This window comes from Lepus europaeus, chromosome 9, assembly GCF_033115175.1.
Source record: "Lepus europaeus isolate LE1 chromosome 9, mLepTim1.pri, whole genome shotgun sequence".
Classification (NCBI taxonomy): Eukaryota; Metazoa; Chordata; class Mammalia; order Lagomorpha; family Leporidae; genus Lepus; species Lepus europaeus.
This window is the reverse complement of record NC_084835.1, coordinates 68,869,013-68,893,473: the sequence shown is the minus strand read 5'-3', so window position 1 is coordinate 68,893,473 and position 24,461 is coordinate 68,869,013. Positions and strand designations below refer to the sequence as shown.

The 24,461-nt window shown below is 38.3% G+C and overlaps 1 protein-coding gene across 3 annotated transcripts in view; it reads left to right on the top strand.

The window, feature by feature from the left end:
• Positions 1-24,461, top strand: part of ROCK1 (Rho associated coiled-coil containing protein kinase 1) — a 157,511-nt gene that overhangs the window by 93,686 nt on the left and 39,364 nt on the right. For all 3 annotated transcript variants that reach the window (XM_062201441.1, XM_062201440.1, XM_062201442.1), the window contains exons 14-21: positions 4,231-4,366; positions 5,528-5,619; positions 5,723-5,969; positions 14,559-14,665; positions 16,692-16,842; positions 20,161-20,321; positions 21,614-21,798; positions 24,150-24,219. In XM_062201441.1, coding sequence (XP_062057425.1) covers positions 4,231-4,366; positions 5,528-5,619; positions 5,723-5,969; positions 14,559-14,665; positions 16,692-16,842; positions 20,161-20,321; positions 21,614-21,798; positions 24,150-24,219 — 1,149 coding nt within the window. The remainder of the gene's footprint in view (positions 1-4,230; positions 4,367-5,527; positions 5,620-5,722; positions 5,970-14,558; positions 14,666-16,691; positions 16,843-20,160; positions 20,322-21,613; positions 21,799-24,149; positions 24,220-24,461) is intronic.

The following is a 24,461-nucleotide window of genomic DNA, read 5'->3' as shown; positions in this document are numbered from 1 at the left end:
CAAGGACAAGGGAAGAATAGTTTAAAATCTTCTAGGATTGAATTTAATCTCATGTCACAATGGATATATTTTGATTTTCACAGTACTAAGTGTGTCTGTGGTTACCTACCGGATTTTTTATTGTCAGAGAAGTGTAGCATATATATTTCATGATTCAGATGTTTATAAATACATTATACATTTTCATTCCTCTTCATCAGCTTAGCTGATATCTTTTTTTTTTTTTTTTTTTTTTTTTTTTTTTTTAATTTTTGACAGGCAGAGTGGACAGTGAGAGAGAGACAGAGAGAAAGATCTTCCTTTGCCATTGGTTCACCCTCCAATGGCCGCCGCGGTAGGCGCGCTGCGGCTGGCGCACCGCGCTGATCTGATGACAGGAGCCAGGTGCTTCTCCTGGTCTCCCATGGGGTGCAGGGCCCAAGCACTTGGACCATCCTCCACTGCACTCCCGGGCCACAGCAGAGAGCTTGCCTGGAAGAGGGGCAACCGGGACAGGATCGGTGCCCCGACCGGGACTAGAACCCGGTGTGCCGGCGCCGCAAGGCGGAGGATTAGCCTAGTGAGCCACAGCGCCGGCCTAGCAAATATCTTTCTAACGTAGGTGTGGAGTCCTCTGAAAAAGACAAACACTCTTCTTCTAATGTATGACTTCATTTGCCTTTTTAAAGTTTAATTTCTTAGATAGTTTTTATGCTGCCTTAATTTTTCTTCATCTGAGAAATGATGTCTGAAGCTGGCATTGTGGTATAGCACTGTGTACAATGTTGGCATCCCGTATGAGCGCCAGTTTGAGTCTTGGCTACTCCACTTCTGATCCAGCTCCCTGTTGATGTGCCTGGGAAAGCTGTTGAAGATGGCCCAAGTGTCTGGGCCCCTGCTACCCATGTGGGAGATTCAGATGCAGATCCAGGTTCCTGGCTTGGGCCTGGCCCAGCCCTAGCTGCTTGCAGCCATTTGGGTAGTGAACCAGTGGATGCAAGAACTCTCTTTCTTTCTCTCCCTCCCGCACTCTCTCTCTCTAACTCTGCCTTTCACATAAATAAGTAAATCTTAAACACATACACACACAGAAATAGTATATGTCATTGATTTTTTTGTTTCCATGTGATCGTTTTTCCTATGATCTTTCTGTTATTCTATGATTACGTTATAGACTCTATGATTTCAGTTCTCTAAAATGTGTTTGCTGGAGCAGATACTTGGCAGAGCAGTTAAGATGCCTGCATCCCATATTGGAGTGCCTGGGTTTGAATCCCTGCTCTGCTTTCGATTCCAGCTTCTGCTGGTGCATATTCTGGGAAACAGCAGTTGATGGCTCAAGTGTTTGAGAAGCTGCCACACATGTGGGAGACTTGAATTGAGTTTCAGTCTTCTGGCATTGGCCTGACCCAACACAGGCTGTTGTGGGCATTTGGAGAATGAACCAACAGGTGGAAGACCTTTTGTCTATTAGCTTCTGTCTCTTTTTGTCTTTCCGCCCTTCAAAAAGATGAAAAATAATTTTAAAAAAATAAAAATACATTTGTGGCTCATGGAAAATGTATAATATGCAAAAATTATGCATGGATCCCAAAATTTTTTGACCAAAATAAATTTATCTTTTAATTCATTTTCTATTAACTTTTTGAAGTACTCTTGCCTAGCCAAAGCTACAAGTAAAGAAAGCATAGGTCAAAGAGGAAGTCTGAAGTTGACTGAAAAAATACATTAGAATGTTAATTATTTCCAAAAAGCTATTAGTTTAAAAAAATAACTTTTTATCGTAGACAATTATTTGTGCAGCGTGGGTGTTTAGTCTGGTGGTTAAGATACTGGTTAGATGACCATGTCCCGTATCAGAGTACCTAAGTTTGAGTACTGGCTCTATTTCCTTGTCTACCTTCCTGTAATGCACACTCTGGAAGGCAGCAAGTGATAGCTCAGGTGGTTAGCTAAGTCCCTGCCACCTGCATGGGAGACCTCAATTTGAGTTCCTGGCTCCCAGCTTCAGCCTGGCCCACCCCCTCACCGTGGCAAGCATTTGGGAGTTGAGCTGGTGGATGGGAGCTTCTTTGTCAAATAAATAAATGAATCTTAAAACTGAGCAATAAAGTAAATACCATATGACAGTCTGTGTGATGCAGGCAACATAGTGCTGAAAGGGAAATTTATAACTATGTGCTTATGTTAGAAGAGAGGAAATGTCTCAGATCAATAATCTAAGCTCCTTCTTTTGGACACTAATAAAAGAATAGCAAAGTAAGCTCAAAGCAAGCAGAGGGGAAAAAAAGGTAAAAGCAGAGAAAAATGAAATTGAAAACAGAAAAAAAATTCAGTGAAACAAAAAGCTAGTTCTTTGAAAAGATCAACAAAACTGACAAATCTCTGTAAGCAAGACTGCTTATAAGAAAGCAGAGCCAGAAACTACTAGTGTCAGGAGTGAAAATAAGCATATTTCAAACATATTAATGTTTCATGTAAAAATATCAAAAAAATCATAGGAAAATACTGCAGGGACTGGTGCTGTGGCATAGTAGGCTAAGCCTCCGCCTGCAGCGCCAGCATCTCATATGGCTGCTCTTCTTCCCTTCCAACTCTCTTGTGTAAGGCCTGGGAAAGCAGTGAAAGATGACCCAAGTGCTTGGGCTGCTGCACACATGTGGGAGACCCAAAATAAATTAGCTCTTGGCTCCTGGCTTTGGATCAGCCCAGCTCCAGCCATTGTGGCTATCTGGGGAGTGAACCAGCAGATGGAAGACGTTTCTCTCTGTCTCTGCCTCTCTGTCTGTAACACTACCTCTCAAATAAATAAATAAATAAAACTTTTTAAAAAAGAAAATGCTGCAAACACTTGTAAAGACAAGCATGAAATTCAAATAAACTGGGCTTACCACTTGAAAAACACAAACTACCACTAGTCACCATATATAAAATACATTATTTCACTACTCCTATGTAACTGTTAAGGAAAGTGAATCCATAATTTTAAAACTCTGAAAAAATAATAATCTCCACATCCAGATGATTTCAGAATCATCTGGAACAGAATAAAGAGCCTAGAAATAGTTTTCATGCTAGTACAGCCAACTTATTTATTTGTTTATTGATTGAGAGAGACAAAGAGGAAGATATCCTGTCTGCTGGTTCACTCCCCCAAATGCCTGCGATGACCAGGACTAGAACAGGCTTTGAAGCCAAGAACCCAGAAATAGGAACTCAGTCCAGATCTCCTGTGTGAGTTGTAGGAACCTAACCACTTGAGGTGCTACCTATTGCTTCCTAGGTTATATAACAACAGGAAGCTGGAAGAGGAAACAGGACACAAACCCAGGCACTCTGATAGGGAACAGAGGCATCCCAAAGGGGTCTTAACCTTTAGGCCAAATGCCTGACCCAATATTGATGACTGTTTCATATATATCAGTGAGTGGAGACATAGAATATCTTGGAAAAGATATGCAAGTTGTTGAGACATAGGATTAAGGGAGACCTTAGAAGGGCTAGTGAAATTACTGGCCACCTTACCATTTGTATCATTTGAACTTCACTTCATGTAGTTCTCAAATACATAATTATTACTCAGTTCTTTGACATTTCATACCTTAAAAAGATTGTAAATAAACCAAAAAGTTGGTAATATAAAATGTCATGATGGCCTTAAATGGATGTGGTGACTTTTGATCTTAAAAGGTCATATGCATAGGGTTCGATTTTAAATTTTTTTTTTTTTTTTTTTGTTTATTCATTTGAGAGGTAGAGTTACAAATAGAGAGAGGGAGAGACAGAGAGAAAGTTCTTCCATCCTCTAGTTCTCTTCCCAAATGGCCACAATGGCTGGAGCTGGGCCGGAGCTGGGCTGATCCAAAGCCAGGAGCTAGGAGCTTCCTCCAGCTCTCCTATGTGGGTGTAAGGGCCCAAGTACTTGGAAAATTTTCTATTGCTTTCCCATGCCATAGCAGAGAGCTGGATTGGAAGAGGAGCAGCTGGAACTAGAACCGGTGCCTAGATTGGATGCTGGCACCGCAGGCAGAGGCTTAGCCTACTGCGCCACAGCACTGACCCCCACCCCCCCAAAGATTCTTTAAGTAAGCTACTTTCATTATTAGAAAATTGTCATTTGGTTAGAAAGTACTATCTGATTTTTGAAACAAAAACTTTTTTTTGTCTGACTTTTTTTTGGAGAATAAAGTTCTCTCTCAAATAACAAGGCATAATCGTTGCCATTGTTAACTTTTGTTGTTTTAATTCCAGGGGAATCAAAGAAGAAATCTAGAATCTACAGTGTCTCAAATTGAGAAGGAGAAAATGTTACTACAGCATAGAATTAATGAGTACCAAAGAAAGGCTGAACAGGAAAATGAGAAGAGGAGAAATGTGGAAAATGAAGGTAAATTGGTTATTTCTTTTGGAAAATGCTGGAGTTTAAACACTGTCCTTGAAATCTTTGTCATGAAGCTATCTTAAATTTAGTGCTCAAGGTATATTTATGAAACAACATTCTAAGATACTTTATGAGCTAATAGCCCAGATCTTAAGTTAAATTTTAGCATATTAAAGTCAGTAGTAAATAGTGATTTGGTCTAGTGATTTCACTTATAGTTTTTCTTTTGTGTTGTTTTTACATGTGAGGATACTTTTTAAAGTTCATGGAAAATATTAAGAAAAATATGCATGGATTTCAAAATATTTAAACCAAATTAAACTTACCTTTAAATTCCATTCTCCACTAACTTGCAAGAACCCTTGCTCATACTTATATATCTGCAAACTGATATATACAGGAGGCTATTTATTGTAGCATTGCTTAAAATGACAAAAAGTATAAACAACATAATGTAATCAATGATATGATAAATTTTGTTGCATTTGTGTGGTCAAATACTATGGAAGCTTTAAAAAAAAAAGTATCTCCTTATATACTGTCACAAAAGAATTTTTAAGATATGTCTTTAAGTGACAAAAAATAAAGATCATTTGAAAGTGCTTTTATATGCTTAAATTATGTGGGTGTAGATATTTATGTGGGCACATATACACATAATAGTTGTTTATTAGGATACTGATACATGGAGTCTCTTAGGAATGATGTGCAAGAACTAGTAATAGTTGTTGCTGGGAAGGAGAAAGCTAGTTAAGGGAGACAAGGGAACAGTGGTGATGTATGGGAAGAAAGACTGATTTTGTATTACCTTTTGGTGCCTTTTGAATTTCATACAATTTTAAAACTATTCAACTATTCAAGTAATGGTACTATTCAAAAATAAATAAATATATTAGCTTTGTAACGTTAAACTAACAGATTGATCATATTAAGGAAAAAAGGACTTGTGATATTACAGTAGTGGAACAAATCTGTTTTTATGTTTCATATTATAAAATGATGCATTTTTTTTGAATAATTTAAAATGTGATAAGCACTTACAAGATGAAATTTGGTCTTGGACATCGAAGTAAACTACTGTTACCTAAGACTACATGTCATGTTGTAAGAGAGATTTATATTTCCTTTAATAAAACTTTGTAATTTTCACATATTATTATTTTCTAGTTTCTACTTTAAAGGACCAATTAGAAGACTTAAAGAAAGTAAGTCAGAATTCACAGCTTGCTAATGAGAAGCTAGCACAATTACAAAAGCAGGTAAGTTTTTCAGATGATGTTCCTTTTTAAAAAAATTATAGTTGAAATAAATTGTATTATATTTGGTCAAAATTCTCTTTTCTGGCTTTCTTTTTTTAAATAGCTAGAAGAAGCCAATGACTTACTTAGGACAGAATCGGACACAGCTGTAAGATTAAGGAAGAGTCATACGGAGATGAGCAAATCAATTAGTCAGCTAGAGTCCCTCAACAGAGAATTGCAAGAGAGAAACAGAATTTTAGAGAATTCCAAGTCACAAACAGATAAGGATTATTACCAGCTGCAAGCTGTATTAGAAGCTGAACGAAGAGACAGAGGTCATGATTCTGAGATGATTGGAGACCTTCAAGGTAATGTTTTTCTTATTGAGGTAAAATATACATAAAATGTATTATTTTAAGGATTAAATTGTTTTTAAATTTTACTTTTATTTATTTGAAAGGGAGAAAGACACACAGAAAGATAGATACATGGAGTTTTTTCATTTGCTGGTTCACTCCTCTAGTACCCACTTAGAACAGCTAGGACTGTACCACTTTGAAACTAGGGACCCCAAACTCATTCCAGGTCTCTCATGTCAGTGGCATGAGCTGTCACCTGCTGCCTTCAGGTTGCACATTAATAAGAAGCTGCAATTAGAATTGGAGGTAGGAGGGGCTGGCACTGTGGCATAGCAGGAAAGCCACCATCTGCAGTGCCAGCATCCCATAGGGTGCCAGTTCGAGTCCTGGCTGCTCCACTTCTGATCCAGCTCTCTGCTATGGCCTAGAAAAGCAGTAGAAGATGGCCCAATTCTTGGGCCCCTACACCAGCATGGGAGACCTGGAAGAAACTCCAGGCTCCTGACTTCAGATGGTCCAGCTCCAGCCCTTGCACCATTTGGGGAGTGAACCAGTAGATGAAAGACGACCCCCGCCCCTCTCTCCTTCTGCCTGTCAGTCACTCTGCCTTTCAAATAAATAAATAAATCTTAAAAAGAAGAAAGATGTTTAAAAAAAAGAATTGGAGGTAGGATTCAGACTGAGGCACTCCAGTGTGGGATGCAGGTGTCCCAAGTGACATCTTAACCACTACAGACATCACCCTGGTTTTCACCATTTTTAAGTCTACAGTTAACTGGTGTTTAGTACATTCGCAGTGTTGTACAACCATGACCAATGTACGTGACCTAGATTTTCTTCATTCCAAATGAAAATTCTGTTCTTATTAAACAATAACTCTTCCTTCTCCACTCCTCCCAGGTATCTACCATTCTGCTTTCTGTATGAATTCTATTCTAATTTCTTCATAGAACTGTTTCCCTTTGTGTCTGGCTTATTTCAATTAGCATAATATGTTCAAGGTTTGTCAGTGTTATAGCATGTGTCAATTTCCTTCTTTTTTAATGCCAAATAATTTTGTGTGCCACTACTGATATATCAATGGAAAGTAATATTTTTAAAAACTTTTTACCTTTAATTTAAAAAAATTGACCTAAAATTTACCATCTTAACATTTTAATTTTTTTTAATTCACTTAGTTATTTGAAAGGCAGAGTTACTCAGAAAGGGAAAGACAGAGACTTCCCAAATGGTCACAATACCCAGATCTGGACTAGGCCACTTGAGACATCTTCTGCTGCTTTCCCAGGTACATTAGCAGGGAGCTGGATTGGAAGTAGAGGAGTTGGGACTCGAACTTTTAGCCATATAGCAGTGGGTTAAACACTGTACCACAATGCTGGCCCCAACCAATTTTTAAATATAGGGTATATTTTTAATTATATTGACCTCATAAAGAAAATAACCTTGTTGAAACCAGAAATGGTTCACATTCTTTTTCTTTCAGGGTAATGCCTACATTGTTTCACATTATGATTGCTTCCCTCTCATAGGTACTTCTGTGAGGTAGATAATGTAGGTATTTTCAGACTTTACAACCAAATTAACTGCAAATTTAATTTATAAACTTATCTAATTCATAAAGGTTTCACTCAAAGTGAGACTGATCTGTGTAGAGAGAATTAGCACTATTAAAACCTGGGAATTCTTCAGACATTGTTGGTAGAAATAAAAACTCAATTGCAAAAATGAAATCCAATGCAAATAAAGAGTTAGGTACTTGGGAAAGTTGGGACTAGAGTTATTGGCAGTCTTTGTGACTCTTAAGAACAGTTTTAAAATGGTAATAAAGTTCAGTTTGTTTTCAAAAATATGTGTAGCTTTACTCAATTCTCATTTATTTTTCTATTTTGTATTCCTTTTGGCAACATCCATACTACCTAATCAAATCAGATAAGCATAGAAGTTGCTGGGTCTCTCAGGAAAAAATTGGGGAGATGGGGGAGTCTTTTTAACCTTAATCACAGATGGGAACATAGTTTGGGTCTCTTGGGGCTTGATGATTAGCTATAATTCTGTGGAGAGAGGTCAGGGTCTGTTTTTGTGACTATGGAAACAGGAATTAGAAGCTCTCATTGGTTCTCAGCTGAAGAGTGTTGTGTAATCTTATTTCTCAGGGACCCGGCTTAAAATAGTTCTGACTATAACCAAGAAAGGAACCTCCTTATATGTAGTAGGAAAGCCTCATGTTTAAATTGTTTTTCTAGGCCCTTAGACACAGCTTATTAGCTGTTTGAAAGTCTCTTCTCTCTCTCTCTCTCTCTCTCTCTCTCTCTCTCTCTATTTGTAAACTAAGAAGATTAGAAAAGGTTATCTCTATAAATCCTTCTAATTGTAAAATTCTTTTATGTTTATGATCTGTGTGTGACTGAGCTTTGAATTGTTTACTTCCAAGGCAGAGGGCTTTATCCATGTGCTCATCATCAATTGCATTTAACAATTCTATTTCTAGATATTGATGAAAGTTCAGAAATGTTCATAGCATGATTTATTTTTAATCAGTTTATCCTTTTTCAGTGCTTTCTTTGGTTTGAAATCATGGTGAATCAAAGCTCACTAAAATAATATATAGGACTTACGTGAGATTCAGCTTGCTTATTAAGTGTATTGTAGGGGCAGGTGTTGTAGCACAATGGGTTAAGCCACCACTTGGGACCCCTACATCCCTTATTGGAGTGCTAATTTATGTCCTGCATACTCTGCTTCCAATCCAGCTGTCTACTCATATGCCTGGGAAGCAGTGGTTGAGCCCCTGCCACCCACATGAGAGACTAGGGTGGAGTTCCTGGCTCCTGGCCCAATCCCAGCTCTTGTGGCCATTTGGGGAGTCAGTCAGCAAATGGAAGATCTCTTTCTGTCACTTTGCCTTTCAAATAAATAACTAAATCTTTTTTAAAAAAATATGTTGTGACTAAAAAATAAGTTACAATTTTTACATTAATCTTTTATAATTCTTAAGAACTTTTAAATCCTTTGTGTTTAAGTTTCAGTCAGTTTGGGAATGCTAGGCTTTGGCAGTGTCATGTTGTTCCCCAATGAAATGCCCTCCCTGTAGACTGGGTCCACAGTTTCTTTATGGATAATGACTCTCTCAAATGTAATTAGATAGTAAATATTTTAAGCTTTGTGTGCAATTTACATGGGATCTAATAAAATTTATGAAAAAGCATATTAAGAAAAATATGCACATAGATTTTCTTTCTTGTTTTTTTTTTGGGGGGGGGGCAACAAAATAAACTTACCTTCTTTTGCTGGCAGAGAGGAGACAGAGAGAGTGCCATGTACTCTTAGCCATTGGTTCACTCTTCAAACACCTGCAGTGGTTGAGGGGGCAGGACAGGATTAGTGAAGATGGGAACTGAGAACTCTATCCAGTTCCCCAGGGTCCATATTAACAAGAAGCTGGGATTAGGAACCAGAGCCAGGAGTTGAACCCAGACACTCTAGTTTTCATGAAATGTAGACATCCTAACCAATGTCTTCACTATTAAGCCAAAACCCCACTCCAAACTTAGATCTGTTGATTCCATTTTTTCCATGAACTTTTTGAAGTCCTCTCATAAAATCTTTGTTGCAGATTTTTCTTGGTTACTTTTGTAAATGTAAAAATTTTAAAAATATTCTTTGTTTCCAGTCTGTACAGAAACATGCTATGGTCCTGAAGTTTGACACCTGGACGTAGTATGTCAAAAAAGACTGTGGTTTTTATTTATTTATTTTTTTCACCTGGATGTAGTATGTTAAAAGACTGCTTTTTTTTTTTTTTTTCCAGATTTATTTGTTTGTTTAAAAGGTATATTACAGAGGAAAAGAGAGAGAGAGGTCTTCTATCCACTGGCTGACTCCTCAGTGGCCACAACAGCCAGGGCTGGGCTAAGCTGATGCTGTAGCCAGGAACTCCATCTGGGTCTCCCACATTAATGCAGAGGCCCAATCACTTGAGCCATTTTCTGCTGCTTTTCCAGGTTCATTAGCAAGGAGCTACATCAGAGGCAGAGCAGCCAGGACTCAAACCAGCACCCTTATGGGATGCCGGCACCACACAGGCAGAGGCTTAGCCTGCTACCCCATAGCGCCAGCCCTTCATTTTCCGAATTCAGTAGTAGTCATTTGGTAGTCACTTTTTTTTTTTTTTTTAATGTACTTAAGTTATCTGAAAGAGAGATCTTCCATCTGCTGATCTGCTGGTTCACCCTCCAAATGTCCTTAATAGCTGGGTCTGGCCCAGGCCTACTCACATGGGTGAGACTTAAGGTATTACCTGATTCCTCCCAGGATATACATTAACAGGAAACTGGAATTGAGGATAGAGCTAGAACTCAAACCCAAGCATTCCAACATGAGATGTGGGCATCCCAGGCATCCTGCTATTCCAAATACCTGCTCTGTTTCATTTTAATACTCCTACCTTCCCCAGTCCTGTAACATCAGATTTTTGAAGCAAATCTGAGGCTTAATTGAGTTAATAATTTAATTAATGCCTTAATTTAAGATATCCTTTAATTTGAATATTTTAGTATTGTAAACATTCTTTACAAAAAACAAATAACTAAAGACTAAAGAAATGATGGTATATATGTGTGTGTGGAATACTATACAGTGGTAAAAAATGAAGTCCTGTCTTTTGCAACAAAATGGATGCAACTGGAAACCATTATACTTTTTTTAAAAAGATTTTATTTTAATTTATTTGAGAGGTAGAGTTACAGAGAGAGAGAGGAAGAGACAGAAAGAAAGGTCTTCCATCCACTGATTCACTCCCCAGATGGCCACAATGGCTGGAGTTGAGCTGATCCAAAACCAGGAGACAGGAGTTTTTTCTGGGTCTCTCACATGGGTTCGGGGACCCAAGCACTTGGACCATCTTTTACTGCTTTTCCCAGGGTATAGCAGAGTGGAGCAACCAAGACTCGAACCAGTACCCATATGGGATTCTGGCACTACAAGCAGAGACAGCCCATTACACCACAGCGCCAGCCCCAAAACCATTATACTTAATGAAATAAGCCAGTTGCCAAAAAACAAATACCATGTGTTTTCCCTGATCTGTGCTAACTAATAGAGTATCTAAAAGGTAATCTAGAAGTGAAATTGACATTTTGAGATTCAGTGATTGTTTACAGGCCTCATTTTTTTTTTCATACTATTTATTGAACTCTACTTAGTGTAGGGTTAATTTTATGAAAGTAAAGTTAACTGAAAATAGGTCTTTATAAAAATTAAGAATGGTAATAGGAGAGGAAGGATGAAGAAGTGTGGGAGCACAGGTAGTAGGGAGGGCAGGGTGGGAATTATCACAGTGTTCCTGAATCTGTATATAGGAAATACATGAAATTTTTATACCTTAAATAAAGTTTAAAAAAAATAAAAATAATAATACCACACCAAAGCTGGACAAATTTGATAATTACATATTTAATACTATGAAATACCTAACCAATGCTTAGCTTCCTCCAGCAGGTCTTATAATTTGTTCTCATTGTGTTTGTTTTGTTTGAAATAGGATCCAACAAAGTCTGCACCTTAGATTTAATATGTCTGTTAAGTTTCTTTTGATATCTCTTTTTTGTGTATCTCTCATTCTGAATTTTGCTGATTTCATCTGCTGGTGTCATTTCACATGTTGCTCTGTTCCTATGATACTTTAAAAAGAAAAAGGTTTATTCATTTATTTGAAAGTCAGAGAAATCTTCATCTGCCGCTTTACTCCCCAGATGACCTCAATGATCAGGGCTGGGCCAGGCTGAAGCCAGGAGCCAGGATATCCTCTTCATCCAGGTCTCCCGCATAGGTGATGGGTCCAAATGCTCTGGCCATCTTCTACTTTATTCTAGGCTTTTAGCAGGGAGCTGGATTGGAATTCGAATAGCCAGGACACCTACTGGTGTTCATATGGGATGCTAGCATCATAGGCAGCAGGTTTACCTGCTGCATCACAACACTGGCCTCTGTTCCTAAAATACTTTAAACTGGGTGTCAGATCTAGAGGCTTGATCAGCTACAGAAAGGACTTTGTCAAGAATACTCATATGCAGTAGTACTTCAGCACTCGGAGCTCATAAAGTCTGTTAATCTTTTTGTGATGTTAGCGTCATTTACAGTTATTGCCTTGTTCCTTTGTTTCTTTAGGAGTTTGCAGTGGTGATTATCATTCCACTTTTATTCATTAACTGGAATACTACTATAAAGAGAACCTTTTTCTCTTCAATTAGTTATACAAGATAAGCTTATAAAAGAAAGAGTAAATCCCTTATTTTCTTTCCTTTGTTTTCAGAATAGTGACTTATTTCCCCAGCATCTTCCAAAGGTAACCAGTAAATTAAAAAAAATATATTCATGAAATCATGATTTTTTTTTCCCATGGCAAAGGATGTGAAGAATTATATAAGAGGAAAGGCTCAATCCTTCTTGGTGGCCATGTTCCTCATAGTGGCCAAGATGCTGCTCAGCTTCTCATGCTTCCTCTTGGCACAGATGTGTGTCCCCACCCTTTTCTTAATGAATTTGAGGGCCCATTTATCTTTGGAGACCTTGGCATGGCACTCATTTAGGGCAAAGTTGCATACTTCCCAGATCACGTCCCTCATGAACTTTATGTACTTGCTAAGGTGCTGTGGAGGCAGCTGTGCCTTGTCCTCCTCACATTGTCACTTTATGAACTTTTTTTTTTTTTTTTTTTAAGATTTATTTGGGAGCAATGCTGTGGTGTAGTAGGTAAAGCCACTGCCTGCAGTGCCAGCATCCCATATGGGCACCAATTTGTATCCCAGCTGCTCTACTTCCAATCCAGCTCTCCGCTATGGCCTGGGAAGCAGTAGAAGATGGCCAAGTCCTTGGGCCCTTGCACCCACGTGGGAGACCCAGAGAAGCTCCTGGTTCCTGGCTTCAGATTGGCACAGCTCTGGCCAGTGCGGCCAACTGGGGAGTGAACCATCCACTGGAAGACCTCTCTCTGCCTCTGCTTCTCCTCTCTCTATGTAACTCTGACTTTAAAATATACAAATAAATCTTTAGAAAGCAAGAAAATTTTGTGGAGGGGCCGGTGGTGTGACTTAGTGAGTAAAGCTGCCAGCTCCGGTGCTGGCATCCCATTTGGGCACCAACTCAAGTCTAGGCTGTTCCACTTCTGATCCAGCTCTCTGCTATGGCCTAAGAAAGCAGTAAAAGATAGCCACATGGGAGACCTGGAAGAAGCTCCTGTCTCCTGGCTTCCAATCAGCACAGCTCTGGCTGTTGCGGACATTTGGAGAGTGAACCAGCGGATGGAAGACACCTCTCTCTCTCTCTCTACTGGCTCTAATTTTGCCCTTCAAATAAATAAAAATAAATAAATCTTTTAAAAATAAATAAAATAAAAGTTTGTGGAAAACATATTATGAAGGAACTATACATAGATAGCTCAAAAGTTTTGCACAGAAACAAACTTATCTTTAATTCCATCCTTCATGAACTTTTTGAAGTAGCCTCACATATAACTTGCTGCCACTGTAGTTGGTTAGATTATTCTTAAACACTTAAAGACAAATTTTGCAAAGTGCACATTTATGGCACTTAATAATTAAGAGGTATCAAATTTTGGTAGAAAAATATCATACAATAAGGGCTTGGGTTTTTTGTGGGTTTTTTTGTTTTGTTGTTTTTTTTTTGTTTTTTGTTTTTGTTTTGACAGGCAAAGTTAGAGAGAGAAAGAGACAGAGAGAAAGGTCTTCCTTTTTCCATTGATTCACCCCCCAAGTGGCTGCTATGGCCAGCACACTGCGCCTACGAAGCCAGGAGCCAGGTGCCTCCTCCTGGTCTCCCACGCGGGTACAGGGCTCAAGGACCCGGGCCATCCTCCACTCACTCCCAGGCCACAGCAGAGAGCTGGACTGGAAGAGGAGCAACTGGGACAGAATCTGGCGCCCCGACTGGGACTAGAACCCGTGGTGCAGGCGCCACAGGCGGAGGATTAGCCTAGTGAGCCGCGGCACTGGCCAGGCTTGGGTTTTATTTCTAGTCCAAGCTCAGGCTTCATATCTTTGACCACTTGTAAAATAAGGAATATGCATTAGATGATATCCAATCAGCTTTAACATTTTTTCTGCTTTATATTGTCTTTATTGTGTATACTACCAGGAGAACTCTTAAAATTTTATCTGACTGGGCTGGCATTGTATTGCAGTGAATTAAGCTTCCATTTGTGAAGCTGTCATCCCATAGAGTGTCATTTCCAGTTGTGGTCACTCTGCTGCTGATCTAGCTTCCAACCAATGCAACTGGAACAGCAGCAGATGATGACTCAAGTTCTTGGGCTCCTTCCACCCATGTGTGAGACCAGGATGGAGTTGTGGGCTCCTGACTTCAGCATGGACCAGCCCCAACTATTTGGAGAGTGAATCAGCAGATGGAAGATCTTTCTTCCTCTCTGTCTTTCAAATAAATGAATAAATCTTTAAAATAAATTTTATAAAATTTTACCTGATCGGGAAGTTAATCCATATTTTGTATCTTAATGATGATACTGAACAAAAAAGTTTTACTTCAGTAACCGTGGACTTGAACGTTTCTCTCACTTGGTAGCTCGAATTACATCTTTACAAGAGGAGGTGAAGCATCTCAAATACAATCTTGAAAGAATGGAAGGAGAAAGAAAAGAGGCTCAAGATTTGCTTAATCATTCAGAAAAGGTAAACAATTTAACATAAGATAGTATTTGCTAATTATCAAAGATTATAAGGTAGTTTTACAAAATAGAAAATTTATTCCTAATGTTTATATAGTTACCTTTCCAAAAGTTCTTATGTTTGGTTGGCTACTTGGTGTGTGAGAAAGTAAATGATTTTATTGTTATTTTCATTTGGTTTTCCTCTTGAGAGTGTTAGATATTTAGTGTTAATAGATCATCATAAATTGCTCTGGCTTGAAAATACCTTTTTTTTTTTTTTTTTAATATTCCCCCCCACCTTTTTTTTTGTGGTGTGTGGGTAAGATGAAGATGCTGATCCATACCATGAGATCTTGTAAGACATAACAGGGGTGGGCATTTGGCGAGGCAGTTAAAATGCCAGTTATGATACTTGCATCCTGTATTAGAATGCCAGGTTGGAATCCTGGATTCACTTCTCATCCAGCTTCCTGCTAATGCTTATCCTGAGAGGCATCAGATGATAGCTCAAGTATTTGGATCCGTGCCACCCACTTGGGAGTTAGAGATGGAGTTCGAGGCTCCTGGCTTTGACATAGCCCAGTCCATGCTGTTGTGACATTGGGCGAGTGAACCAACAGATGAAAGATCTCTTTCTTTCAAATAAAATGAAAGTAAATAAATAAAAATTAAAAACAAAAAGGAAAGAAAACAAAAGTATCAGGATGTAATAGACTTTGCCTATACTACTTTGCTGGTAAAAGTTAGCAAAGGAGAAAAGAATGTGAAGTGACCTTTACATTTAGAATTTTATGTTTTATTTATTTGAAAAGCAGAAGGTAGAGAGACTTTTCATCCATTGGTTCACTCCCCAAATGTCCCCAAGGGCCAGGACTGGGCCAGGACTGGGCCAGGCGAAAGCCAGGAACCTGGAACTCATTTCAGATCTCCCATGTGAGCAGCAAGGACCCAATTATTTAAGCCAACATCTGCTATCTCCTAGAGTATGCATTGGCAAAGAAGCTGCAGAAACAGAGCCAAGACTTGAATGATGTACTCTACTATGTGATGTGGGCATCCTAAGCAGTGTCTTAAGTGCTTCACTAACCACCCGCCCCTAAAATTTTCATAACAATGAGACATTTGATTAATTATCCTCTATTAACATAACTCGCTAAGAAAATAAATACTTGATATTCTTATCTAGCTGTCATCTTTCAGTGCCTCCCTGAATTGTTGGAGGTTGAGTAGAATATCAGATAAATGATCAGAAAAGCTACTCCTGGGGCTGGTGTTTGACATAGCCAGGCATGCCTTCATCCCATATTAGAGTGACTTGTGTGTTCTAGTGCCACTTCCAATTCCAGCTTCCTGCTAATGTGCACCCTGGGAAGCATCAGGAGATAGTTCAAGTAGTTGGGTCCCACTCACTCTCGTGGAAGATGTAGATTGAATTACTAACTTCCAGCTTTGGTCTGGCCCACTCCTGGCTGTTGCAGACATATGGGAAATAAACATTAGTGGATGGGAGATTTCTTTCTTTGTCTCTCTGCCTCTTTAATGAATAAAATAAATAATTAAAAAAATAAAAAAAGAATGGAAAGCAACTATTTATCTTTGGATGTGTTTTGTAAGACCAAAAGTATCTAAAGAGAAATGGAATATACTTTGACTTGGTTCTCCCTTCCTATCTCAGTGACTTGCCATGGAATGCTTGTAATTTTGTCAGAAGTAAATGTGGGTATGTAGATTCAAATGTAGGTAAAGGTAATTTAATATTTCTTAAAAAGCAATAGCAAAATATTTAAAAATACTAAAGGATTGATGTACTCATTTCTGTTCTTAGCAATGAACCATCCTTAACATAACCACAGACACAACATTGCTTTGCAATAAGCCATGATTAATGATTCAAGTGAGTTAGAGAAAAGATATTTTACTTCTGATTCCATGTGTTTATTGTGATTTTTAAGTAAGATGTTTATCTCTTGTGGAATATTACATAATGTAAGATTTAATAATATGCCTTTTAAACAGTTTATTACTTGAGTCCCATTCCTATTTTACAGGAAAAAAATAATTTAGAGATAGATTTAAACTATAAGCTTAAATCATTACAACAACGCTTAGAACAAGAGGTGAATGAACACAAAGTAACGAAAGCTCGTTTAACTGACAAACATCAGTCTATTGAAGAGGCAAAGTCTGTTGCAATGTGTGGTAAGTGTCTTTTTTTATATATATATATGTATATGTATAAAGACATCCATCTGCTGGTTCATTCCCCAAAATGGCCACAGTGGCAAGGGCTGGACCTGGCTGAAGCCAGGAACCAACATCTAGTTCTCTTACTTGTCAGTCCACTTCTTTATCTCTCTTCATTATCTTCCCTCTCATCTTGCAGGAAGAGAAACCTCTTCCTTGCCTGGCCTTCTGCAGAGCTAGTGTCCTTTTAACTCATCCTAATTTATCTCCTTATCGTCTCTCTGTTCTCTACCTTTTTTCCTCCACTGACTTCTTTCTTCTTGTAAACATGTGTAAACCATTTCAATCTTAAAAACACACCCTTGCAGCAACCTGTGATCCTTACTCATTACCATTGTTTCATTCTGTCCCTCTAAAATAGCCAAACTTCTGGGATAGGAATTTGGCCTAGCAGCTAAGATGCCCATGCCCCACATCAGGGTATCTGGGTTTGATACCTTGCTCCAGCTTTTGACCCCAGCTTCGTGGGAATGGAGACCCCATAGGAGGGGGTGATGGCTTAAGCAGTTGGGTTTATGTCACCCATGTTAGAAACCTGAGTTGAGGCCGGCGCCGCGGCTCAATAGGCTAATCCTCCGCCTTGCGGCGCCGGCACACCAGGTTCTAGTCCCGCTCGGGGCACCAGATTCTGTCCTGGTTGCCCCTCTTCCAGTCCAGCTCTCTGCTGTGGCCCAGGAGTACAGTGGAGGATGGCCCAAGTGCTTGGGCCCTGCACCCCATGGGAGACCAGGAGAAGCACCTGGTTCCTGGCTTCGGATCAGCGCGGTGCGCTGGCTGTGGCGGCCATTTGGAGGGTGAACCAACGGCAAAGGAAGACCTTTCTGTCTCTCTCTCTCACTATCCACTCTGCCTGTCAAAAAAAAAAGAAAGAAAGAAACCTGAGTTGAGTTCTTGGCTCCCAGTACTAGCTATTGCAGATGCGCTCTTTCTCCAGTCAGTCAATAAAATTTAAAAAGAAAATAAAATATTCAAGCTTCTAAGAAAAGATTTTTCCTTTTCTTCAGTTTCTTTTTCAAATGCAGCCTTTTTTTTTTTTTTAAAGACAGAGTTATGAAGCATGGGGGTATGTTCCAATAGCTGTTTTATTCCCCAAGTGGCCTCAACGGCTGGGGCTGTGCCAGGCTGAAGCTAGGAGCCCAGAGCTGCTTCTGGGTCTTCCACATGGGTGTGGGTGCCCAAACAATTGGGCCATCTTCCTCTGCTTTCCCAGGTGCTTTAGCTGGGATCTGGATCATAGAGCAGCTGGGTCTTGAACCAGTGCCCATTTGAGGTGTTGGCATTGCAGGTGGCAGCTTTACCTATTACAACACAATGTTAGCCACCTTTTCTTCACTTTATACTTGATATTGATCTACTACAATCTAAATATGTCACTTAGCACCTTAAATTCCATTTGTTCAGGGGAAAACTAATGATCCTATCGATCAAACCTGCTCTTACTCTTTATTCTCACTAATCTGCTTAATGGTCGTGTAGTCTTCCAGACTTTTAAATCTGATTTAAGTACTTTGCCTCTTAACCATTGTATGCTTATTTAAAAAAAAATTAGGTGAAAAAATACATGCAAAATACCTGTACAGTATATTTACTTTGAGTAAATGGAAGGTATTGTAATGGCTGTGACTGGTATTACTCAGCACCCAGAAGCCCAAGCCAAAAATCTGAGAATCATTCAGGAATTCTACTTCCATATGGTATACCTGTATATAACTTAGTTTTAGTCCCTTTTAAAAGGTTCATGATAGCATCATCAATTTACTTGATTTGTTAAAATACTTAATATTTACTTTTCCTAGGGTTGTTCTGCTCATAAATGTCATTCTCATTCTCACTTAGATCCTTTTCTCTCTCTGTTTTTTTTTTTTTTTACTTCAAATCTTAACTGTTCTTAAAATATATTAGTGGTGTTTCATTGTTTTAAATGTATGAATCATGCTCCTTATGTTACATAGAATCTTTCAGATGTTACTTGTCTTTATAATCTTAGTACTCTGCTGTTGTGGTAGATTTGTTCTGAGAGGAGGTGTGTAGTGGGGGCAAGAGGCATTTGTTTTAGATGTAAACTTTGACAAACTTATTAGGTATCTGTGGAAATGTTAAGGCAGTTGGTTTGTAAGTCTAGATCGAAGGAGAGGGTTAGGAGTTAGAATATAAGTGGATGGATTTCTGTTTGATTAGAGAGAAAGGAATTAAGAAGTGACTATTCTATTATGCAGCCAAGTGTGATTTTGTGTTAGGAAAGACAAGAAACTTAAATTCTAATAGTTTCTATTTTGTTATCTAAAGGACAATCTCAGTGTGAAAGTGGATTTACAAAGTTTGAATCCTGATGATAAAACTTACTAGATGGGTTACCATAAAAAAAGTTACCTTCTCAGAACCTTAGCTATCATATTTCTATAAGAAGCCTCAGTGTAAACTAATATCTTTTGGTAATTATTAAAATGGATGTTGTACTACTATGGAATCTCATTCATCTTTGTTGCATAAATTAGAGTTCCTGTCATAGCCTTAAGCTTCTTGAAATTTTCTGAAAGGGGCTGGTTGTAGCATAGTGGGTAAAGCTGCCACCTGTGACGCCAACATCCCAAGTCCCAGCTGCTCCATTTCCAATCCAGCTGCTTGCTAATGTGCCTGGGAAAGCAGCAGAAGATGGTCCAAGTGCTGGGACTCTGCACCCACCTGGAAGACCTGAAGAAGTTCCTGGCTCCTGGCTTCAGCCTGGCCCATCAACAATCATTGCAGCCATTTGAGTAGTAAACCACTGGATGGAAGATTCTCTTTCTCACTCTGTATCTCACCCTCTCTCTGTAACTTTTCCTTTCAGATAAATAAAATAAATCTTAAAATGCAAAGGTAACTTTTTCTTTCAAATAAATTAAATAAATCTTAGAATACAAAATATGGATTAATAACCACATTTTTCTGCTTTTACTTCACCTACCTCCAGTTTTCTCCTTTGTTATTCTACTTTCTTTCCAGCTATACTGTTTACTTTCTGCTCTCAAAATGGTACTGAATAGTCTCAAATTATTGGGCAAGAGCTAGATTTAGAAGGTTTTATTTTAATATTTCATTATGTTTTATAACTCTGATTTTTTTAGAGATTCCCCTGTACAAATCATTCAAATATCATTAGAGCTTCTATAATTAATAGTTCTATTAGAGTCACAGATTAAAAACAGTTTGAAAAAAATTTATAGCCCATGTAAAGTGAAAAATATTGAAATAGGCGTTATTTAATGTATGTTTGTAATGTTTTGCTTTTAACAGAGATGGAAAAAAAGTTGAAAGAAGAGAGAGAAGCTCGAGAGAAGGCTGAAAATAGGGTTGTTCAGATTGAGAAACAGTGTTCCATGCTGGATGTGGATCTGAAGCAATCTCAGCAGAAGCTGGAGCATTTGACGGAAAATAAAGAAAGGATGGAGGATGAAGTGAGAAATACTGCTGATTTTACTCATTTTTTAAAAGAGAACCAATCATGAGTTTTCTGTATTTTTTTTTTTTTTTTTTTACATTTTTATTTATTTTAGAGACAGAGAAGCAGATAGAACTCCCATTATTGGTTCATTCTCCAAATGCCCACAAAAACTGGGACTGGGCCAAAAACCAGGAGCCAGAACTGAATCCAGGTCTCCCATGTGGATGGCAAAGACCTAATTCTTTGAGACATCCATACCGCCTCCCAGAGTCTGCATTGGCAGGAAGCTGGAGTCAGGAGCCGCAATATCAAACCAAGGTCCTCCAGTGTAGGACACAGGCATCTTAACTGGCATCTTCACTCCTAAGCTAAATGCCCACCCCAGTTATCTGTAATTTAAATACCATGAAGGAGATTTGAGTGAAGTAATCAACTTGTATGTATATTTATTTTTGTATGGTCATCCTAGCATTTAGAATTTTCATCTTCAAATAGTTTTGAATGAATATTCACTCTGTAGGGTCTATACCATTTTGCACTATGACCATACAACAATATTGAAGTGCCATGGCTGCTACTTTGAAAAATTCTAACCACCTGCATTATAAGATATTCTGTAGCCTCACAGAGAAGCATTGCTCTTACATTTCAAAAGAAAAGGTGCTAAACTGCAGCTTTACCTGGCTTAGATTAATAGAAAGCACAGGGTACACATTTATAAAGCAGGATTCAAAACAGAAAATGACATTATACTCAAGTGATTACTGTATATAGATGCATATTACTGTATATAGATGTATATAGATGTATATGAAAGTAGGAAAACAATGGCAAAGGAAGACCTTTCTCTCTGTCTCTCTCTCTCTCACTGTCCACTCTGCCTGTCAAAAAAAAAATTTTTTTTTTTTGTGAAATTGAATTAAATATACATTCAATTTGTTTCGTGAGCCTTGGAGGGTTGTAGATTGCTGCACAAAAATTTATAAGCACAAAAAATTTATGAGTAAACAGGTGAATTTAAATACTCTTTGAAGGTCCCCCAAAAAGGGCTTTTATGATCTCTTTGTATTGCAAAATTTCCTTGCTGACTGGAGAAGAAAGAAACCAGATTTTCTGTTCAATGAACTCAGTGTCTGAAATTTGGGGATTGACTTAATAAACTGCAAATAATAAAAAACTCTTTAAAATATTAATATTCCTTATTAGTATAAGGAGTTATAATGTACTTTATTTGATTGCTATTCTTTCAAATAATGTCTAATTTTTAGAGATTTAATATACCAATTATGTTTTTCATTCTCATAGGTTAAGAATCTAACTCTACAGCTGGAACAGGAATCAAATAAGCGACTGTTGTTACAAAATGAGTTGAAGACCCAAGCATTTGAGGCAGATAATTTAAAAGGTTTAGAAAAGCAGATGAAACAGGAAATAAATACTTTATTGGAAGCGAAGAGATTATTAGAATTTGAGTTAGCTCAGCTTACAAAGTAAGTCCTGAAAATACTATATTGTGATTTATTTTTTCTGTGTGTTCAACCTTGGCTTATGTGTTCCATATTTTGTGGGGGGTGGTGGTTGTATACTTAGAATCTGTGAAAGGAAAATAGAAAAAAAGCATTTAGAAATTAGTGTGTTTACTTGCAGAGAAGGTTTGCAAAGAAGTTCAGGCTTTGGAAGAACAGGTTCACTAAATAAAAATTATCAGTATTTAAAGAGAGAAATAAAAGGATATTATCAAGACTATTGATTTTACAATAAGTCTGTCTATGATGAACGAATCATAGTTTTTGCATACTGTTTTCATGTTTACAGAAATCCTCACATTTCATCAGACTAAAGTTATAAAAATCAGGGATAAATTTCTTTTTATTAAAGCTATAGTATCTTACTTTACAGATTTATATCAACCACATTCCTTGTTATATTCTGAAAATGCAAAGCTATCTCTAATATGGAAGCCTAGCAGCTGCAGATAAAATTGTCTGCCTGTTTAAAAAAAAAAAAAAGAAAAAGAAAAAATTGTTAATCCTTGAAAATTCATATCTTTCAGTTGCATTGTGTTGACTTTTTGATTCTGTTCTCCATTTAAGTTGTATTTATATTATATACGTATAGTTCTCTTTTTTAAAAAGATTTATTTATTTATTTGAAAGAGTTGCAGTGGGAGAGGGAGAGGAAGGGGGAAGATAGAGAGAGATATCTTCCGTCCTCTGATTTACTCCCCAAATGGCCACAGAAGCCAGGACTAGTTCAGGCCAAAGCCAGGAGCTTCATTTGGGTCTCCCACATGGGTAGCAAGGGCCCAAACAGTTAGACCATCTTCTGCTACTTTTCCCAGAACATTAGCATAGAATTGGATCGTAAGTGGAGTAGCCGGGACACGAACCGATGCCCATATGGGATGCCAGAAAGTTACAGGCAGTAGCTTAAACCTCTATGCCACAGTGCAGGTCTGTGTTCTTTGTTTTTCTGTCAGTTTATTGTTTCTGCTTTCCCTTCTATTTGTCTGATTATTCATTTACACCACCACCCCATCTTGTTCTTAATTGGCCATAACACGTAATTCTGAATTAATACTCATTTTTGTTTAGTTGCTGCACGTTTAACTATATATCCCTAATAGTGCTTTTCTCTGTAAAAATTAATGCAAAAAAACTATTTAAATTTTATTTTTGCAATATGGATAGATTTCTTCTGAAAGTCGCATTCATGGGCACCAGGTTTTGGTCCCAGTTGCTCCTCTTCCAGTCCAGCTCTCTGCTGTGGCTTGGGAAAGCAGTGGAGGATGGCCCAAGTCCTTGGGCCCCTGCACCTGCATGGGAGACTGGGAAGAGGCACCTGGCTCCTGGCTTTGGATCAACGTAGCTCCAGACGTTGCGGCCATTTGGGGAGTGAACCACTGAACCAAAGGAAGGAAGACCTTTCTCTCTGTCTCTCTCTCTCTCACTCTGTAACTCTACCTGTCAAATAAATAAATTTAAAAAAAAAAAAAAAAAAAAAAGAAAGTTAAATTCATTACCAGAAGTTCTCTGTGCTTTACATAAACATCATTATCAGGAACAAGGTTGAACCAGACAGTGTGACCTCACCAAATTAATTTGTAAAGTAATACTGTATATAAAAAAAAAGCATAAGGCCGACGCCGCGGCTCACTAGGCTAATCATCCGCCTGTGGCACCGGCACCCCAGGTTCTAGTCCCGGTTGGGGTGCCGGATTCTGTCCCAGTTGCCCCTCTTCCAGTCCAGCTCTCTGCTGTGGCCCGGGAAGGCAATGGAGGATGGCCTGGGTCCTTGGGCCCTGCACCCGCATGGGAGACCAGGAGGAAGCACCTGGCTCCTGGCTTCAGATTGGCACAGCTCGCTGGCCGTAGCGGCCATTGAGGGGTGAACCAACGGAAGGAAGACCTTTCTCTCTGTCTCTCTCTCTCTCACTGTCTAACTCTGCCTTTTAAAATAGATAGATAGATAGATAGATAGATAGATAGATAGGTAAAAATAAAGCAAAAAAAAAGTATATTCAGAACCGGTGCCGTGGCATAGTAGGTTAGGCATCTTTCTGTGGCACCAGCACCTATATTGGCAATGGTTCAAGTTTGCATTTGGGTTTGGATTGGTCTAGCTCCAGCCATTGAAGCTATTTGGAGAGTGAACCAGCAGATGGAAGACTTTCCTGTCTATCTCTCCCTCTCTCTGTCTAATTCTGCCTCTCAAGTAAATAAATAAATACTAGAAACAAGTTATTTTAATTTTAAAAAAGGCAACTTTAACAAACAAGGAATAATATAAAGTCTCATAAAAATAGGAGCACTTGTTTTACTGTTTTTTCTTCTATTTGAAGGCAATATAGAGGAAATGAAGGACAAATGAGGGAGCTACAAGATCAGCTTGAAGCCGAGCAGTATTTTTCGGTAAGTAAGAATCTTTTGAAGATACAAACTTTCAGAATATGACAAAAGAAGTTGGATAATTTTATGCGAACTATGATTCTTTTTCAAATTACTCTGTAGAGATTTTTCCTCCCTTTTAATCCCTATCTGTATTTTATTATGAATCTGAGTTCATGGTCTATTTACGTTATGAAGAAATGACTCTTTTTGTGCAAATATTTCCAGAATTGCTGTCAAACTAAAGGTGAAAATAAACTGCTATT